The 6,000-nt window shown below is 39.6% G+C and overlaps 1 protein-coding gene across 1 annotated transcript; it reads left to right on the top strand.

Moving 5' to 3' along the window:
* Positions 1-914: 914 nt before the first annotated feature.
* On the top strand, positions 915-3,019 carry LOC105263081 (uncharacterized). The gene is made up of 7 exons (XM_011299068.1): positions 915-1,331; positions 1,388-1,522; positions 1,579-1,892; positions 2,037-2,187; positions 2,267-2,442; positions 2,502-2,641; positions 2,928-3,019. The coding sequence occupies exons 1-6, from the start codon at positions 1,115-1,117 to the stop codon at positions 2,622-2,624; spliced, it is 1,116 nt and encodes a 371-aa protein (XP_011297370.1). The 5' UTR covers positions 915-1,114; the 3' UTR covers positions 2,625-2,641; positions 2,928-3,019.
* Positions 3,020-6,000: the final 2,981 nt, after the last annotated feature.

Below are 6,000 nucleotides of genomic sequence, written 5' to 3'. Positions count from 1 at the left end.
GAAGAAGAAATTGAGTAGAACGAGAAGGAAAGCAGCGGCGCAGAGTCTCGAGGATTCGGAGCAACCGCTGCCCCATCATCTGGATGACTTGGACGAGAAAATTCGAATTCTTTATGCTATGCATCATGGGAAAGAGGAGAAGGAAGGGGAAGATAAGAAGAAAAAGAAAAGAGGACAGAAAAATCGCAAACGGTCGAAGAGGGAAGACGACTGGCGGCTGGATTATCTCGAGTCCAATATCTTCGCTACTGAAAATGACAAAAAGTCATTGAAGGGGCTGATAGAACAGATCATGGATCTCCAGAAGAACGTCAACACGACCTTGCAGATCATCAGACGGAGGTTAGACGAGTCCTCTAACATTCTCGCACGTAATCTGACTCACGGAATGGTCACCGACTCGTCTTCATCAACCACAATCCAGGAACGATCCATTCCGACCAAAAAAACAGACAAACAAAAACTGAAAAAAACTGAAAAGAAGAAAACTGACAAGACAAAATCGAAGAAGAAACCGACCCCCAAACCTTCGAAGAAAATAACCAAACCAGAGAAGAAGAAATCCCAAAAACCGAAGACTAAAGATTCAAAAAAAAAACCTGAAACAAATTACGGTGACGAACAGGTGGACAAAATTGGTAACGAAATACAAGAAATTTTGAAGGAAGAGGGAGACGGAAAAATTGCAGGTAAAAAGAAAAAGACCAATCGACGAAAGACGCGAACACTCAAGGGAATCCCCGAGGACGACAACTTCAAAATCGGTCGCCATCTTTGTTCGAGAAATACCAACAAACACAAAAAAACGGCGGGAAAAACTTTGAAAAAGCGTAAAAAATCGAAATCTTCTAAAAAAAATCAATCGCAAAAGGATAAAAAAATCCAAAGCACCAAAAAATCGAAATCGGCGGTGAAGAAAGTGACGAAAAATTCCCTATCGATTGTTAAAAATCGAAATAATCCCGATTTAGTGGTAAAGCATCAGAATTCATCTCGGGACGATGACTTGAGAGTCAGGAATACGTCATTTGTCCCTCATTTCCGGCCAAATCGTTCCGAAAATTGTGAAGGATGTCTTTGCGATCTCGAGGACGTCGTGACGAACCTCCGAAAGATGCTGCTGATGCGGAATGATTTACTAGACCGAATATCGACGTACTCTTGTCAGAAATTTATTGGAATCGGTGATGAGTTAGTCCTAACATCTTCTGGAGTTCTCGGCGATGTTCTCCCGAGGTCTCGGAGGCAAATCGCGGAGGCCAAAGGCCTAAAATACATAAGACCCGGGAACCTGGAGGATCTGCTCCGAGGGGATGAGGTCAGGGGTCATGGTAAGAGTCTGGTCTTCACTTCGAAGATGATGAATTGATTTTTCGTTGTTCTGCAGAGCACGAGATCCTATCGTTTCCCGGATCAGACCTAAATATTCCATGCAATCATGAGGGCGAGGAAATTACATGGCTCATGAGCATCAGTCGACCTAACTACACATGGACGAGGGTTGATAGCTCTCCGATCTCCGGTAATTAGATGAATATCTCGATAATTTCACACTTGTTGCTGATGAATTTCCCACAGGAACCACGAGGAAAAATGGAAATCTAGAATTATACGACGTCGATGCGAAAGACGCTGGAAATTACTCCTGCATCGTGACATACGTTGATCCAGACAACGAGGAACTCGTCGAGAATATCTACCAGCACAGCATCCAAATCGTAACACTTCCTCGTTACTCATTACGAGGTGGAAATCGTTACAACATGGAAATGTGTGAGGAGCTAGAGCTCGACATTCTCTCCGTGTACTTGCCCTCCAAACTCAATGAAATCCTCTGCAAGAACTCAATCTGCGACGCCTTCATCTTCGCCCCTCACTGTCACAGCCATCAAGTAAGTGAAAACCCAAATCCAAACTCCTTCAGATGGCAAAATAAAAATGGAAAGGTGCAGCAAAATGGAAAATTACGATTTTCTATTTTACTTCAGTTCCTCTCATTTAAAAAAATGAATTAAAAATCTCAAAGTCTTCTTTAGGTGTCCATCAGAGTTCTCGTGGTGCCCTCAAATCCCTCGAAATTGTTCCCCATTAGTTCATCCCAGTGTGGACTCAGGTGTCGGAAAGCTATTCAGGATAAAATCGCACTCTTGCTCACTCAGAATTTACGGATTATTCTGAGAAAGACAAGTGAGTTGATGCGGATACTTCCTAGGGAAATTGTCAGACGATTTTCTCTATAGAAAACTTTAACAACAGTTGTTTTTAGGTTGCCCAATCGTCCCCAGGACAAACTCATTCCCATTGAGAGCAGATTTATCGATTATGGAATGGGAAGGGGAAGGAGGGCTTATGGGAGGATGGAGAGAAGAGGTGATGCTGATGGAGAAGTTGGACTTCTTGTTGGGTGTCCTGCTGGATATGGCCTTGATAATAGTCACTGTGGTGCGATTTTTCTCTTGATATTTACAGATATCTGATCTGATCGTTTTTTATGGTTTTAGTTCCTTGTTCCCCTCATTACCACAGTCAAGATCTATCAGCGAGATGCAAGAGATGTCCTCTGGGGACCCATCAGCCTAGCACTGGCTCGAGGGTCTGCAGATCTTGCACGAATCCTTTTGTAGATGGATGCCATAATATGGTAATTCCAAGATATCAATTAATAAAAATTGATTGAGGCGCGATTAATTAATTATTCAGTATTGCCCAGTCCCACAGAAATAAAAAAAATAAAAACACTTACGAAGTAAAAATTGTAAAGTCATAAAATTGATAAAATTTAACTAAACTAAGTAGTCAAAATTAAACTAAAAAAATGACAATTATCTTGCGGCATAAATTTTTCATTTGGAAAAGTGTTTAAAAGGTCTCGAGTCATAAACAAGTGATCATTTTCCTTGATGCCGTGGAAATTCTTAAAATTCCAGTTGTGGACAACATCATCAGTCCTCCTCGGGGTGTTTGTTTCCTTCCTTGCGGTGATTCTGGTGGGCCTGATAGTCCTCTGGACCCTCTGTTGTGGAAAGCACAGGAAGAATTCCTCGAATTTCCCAGAAACCGAGATATCCCCGAAGCAGCCTCTGATCCCACCCCTAGACAGCCAGTCAGACCTCGAGGAATTGATTTGGGAGAGGCCCAAGAAGAAGAAAAAAAAACTCGTGAGACGATTGCTGAGCAAAGACGAGGAACAGCCACTGGTCTATGGAATTAATCTGCTGCCGAAGAAAAAGACTAATCGAGAGAAGATTAAGACGATTCCTGTCTGCTGCATTGACTCCTACAGATCTCATGGAGGGCACTGTCCTGACTGCAAGAATCCTCATGGAAATCTTCATGGAAGGGCCCATAAAAGGCCCCCAGTGCCGTTCCCTGATTTCGATAGATGACACAAAATTAATGAAGAGTTAGAGGAAAAATATTTATCAGTGGGAAAACACTGCAATGTACAAATTCAATGAGAGGCCTGTCTTATCAGTAATTCTGAATTTGTATTGACTAAAAAATTGTTAGTAGAAGAAATTCATTTAAAAATATCCAGCCATTTTGAGGGACTATGAGATAAGATGATTTGGAAGATAAGTCTTGGAGTTTATTTAGTATAATTTTTCTGTGGTAATTTTTTATATTTTATGTCAGGAAATTATTTTTAAGAACTTGATGTAAGTTTTTATAAAGTATCAGGAGATAATCATTTTGCTAATCAATAAAGAGAAAGATTTTTATTACTTTTGGGAGCTCATGCTTGGCCCTGGTACAATGATTTATTTAGTTTTTATATACATGACACGAAGTTTGTTTTCTAAGGGCGCCTTCTTACGAACTACTCCAAAGGGATCACCTGGAAGAGAAACAAATAGTGATTGTGTCTAATTTCTCAATTAAAATCAATTCCAAAAAATCTACATTTTATTGCAAAACATTTTGCTTATAGTTAAAATGAATTATCTCATTGTATAATTACAATTTTTATTCATTTAGATTGATTCTTTCTAGAAATTTCAACTTTAATTAATTCCAGCTAATTACTGTTGCGTGACAAGTTTGTGAGACAATTGTTAATTGTGGAATACAAATTATAAAAGGAGAGTACTTAGAATTTGATTGAAACACTGAACTTACAAATTACTTAAGCATTTGGTGGCGAACGATGAGGAAAGGTGCAGCAAATCCACTTCCGAAGAACAGGATGAAGTATGCCGTGAGTTTGTACCTGTTTTCGGTGCTGAAGGGAAGATTCTACGAGAATAGGATAAAATAAAAATTAATACCTCCAGGAATTCGTTCAAGTTAAGAATTTCATCTGGATTATGCAATAGGACGATTGCCCTTTTACTCACCCTTGCCGGTTTACCCCCAACTTCATCATGCCCAGATCTGCGAAGGGCACTGGTCGTAAATCTCCTGATCAATTGTCGCGACAACATTGTTTTTTAAATTCAATTTTCCGAACGAATTTATTGTTTTTTCAGACGAACGTGCGACACATTCGATAAAGAACAATCCAAGATGGAGTCGAGAGATCCTAGGGGAATTATCTAGTACTATCATGACCAGTTGATAAGGTAAACACCAGGCTTACCCTCGATTTTCTTGACATCCAACAGTCGATCTGAAATTGAAATAAAAATTCCTCCCTTACCTACAGTCGGTAATAATATCGATCAATTAAATCTGTAGATATAAAAAAGTGACTCATTTTTTTTTAATAAAAAATTTATAAATTAATATCCCATAACATTTTTCGGAAACAGAAATAATTAATGAAATATTGTCCGTAAATAGTAGAAATTGAAAAAAACAAGAATATGTTTTTTCATAAAAATTATTTATTTCTTGTGATGTAATATTTCAGTAGCGAAGTGGTAAACTAGGAAAAGTGAATTTTTCTCGAGGCCAATTCATGGCCAATATCTCGGAACAGAACGAACATACCGATTTTTTTGTATAAACATTTTTTACAGGTGAATATGAGAGCTACAAAAAAGGTATTCATGAAAATATGATTATCTACCTTCAATTTCGAGAAATCGGCCAGAAACTGGCCGAGAAAAAAAGTGCATTTATCCTAGTTTACCCTTCCTCAACAGATTTTTCAAGTTAAATATTCATGGAGAGTGGAATAAAAGGGAATTTGCAAGAATGTTTCTTGATATTAGCTGCATTAGTGAAGGTTTGGGGTCTGGACGTAATCTAAATCGATTTACAGCCCGTAGCTGTCCCCCAGAGTTATCGTAAGTGCAAAGTGAGGTATATCCGAACGCTGGAGTTCCGTTACTCCGGTTGTTGCCGTGGCCACCCACGAGGACCATAGGAAATGAAGCTAAAAACAGAGGAAGAAAAAAAAAAGTGCCTTAAAAAGGGGTGGGTGTGGGAAAGATATAGTTTGTGGAGTAGGGGTGGGGTGAAAACCCTGGTCTCACAGTTGCGGAAACGTAAAAGTCCTCCACCTCCGTGGTGGCACTTGAAAAGTGACGGAAAAAAGGACGAAACTGGAGAACTAGAGGGCGCACTTTTCTCCAAAGTAACGAACACCGAAGAAAGCAAGGGAGAAAAAAAAAGGAGGAAAAAAAATGTCACCCCCTCGCCCCTCTCGGTTCACCGCGACTTTTATTTGAAATTCTGACGATAAAAAATATCATGTGTTTCAGGAGGTATGGGGATAAGGATCTCCGGGTTCTGGGGTTCAGCAAGTTCACCGACACGTGAACTTGAAAAATGCAAATTCAGTACTGGACAATGCTTCTCACCAGTAGACACCAATGGTTTTCCATTTATACAATTTTTACCCTCGATTCAACCCCTCCTCTTTCATCACGCCTGTCAGAGTTGTATGTACATAATATTTTTTTTTCTGCCATATTTTATTTTTCACCGAGACTATTGCATCACAGAAATGCCACTGGGCTGATTCCACATTTATGTATTCTATTATGTTGCAACCCGTCCAAACGATTCATACCCATTCCTATCAATGTTATTGCTGGCCTAGAGATTTTACCA

Source organism: Fopius arisanus, unplaced genomic scaffold (assembly GCF_000806365.1).
Source record: "Fopius arisanus strain USDA-PBARC FA_bdor unplaced genomic scaffold, ASM80636v1 scaffold00013, whole genome shotgun sequence".
NCBI classification, from domain to species: domain Eukaryota; kingdom Metazoa; phylum Arthropoda; class Insecta; order Hymenoptera; family Braconidae; genus Fopius; species Fopius arisanus.
This window is presented reverse-complemented; position numbering and strand designations above follow the sequence as displayed.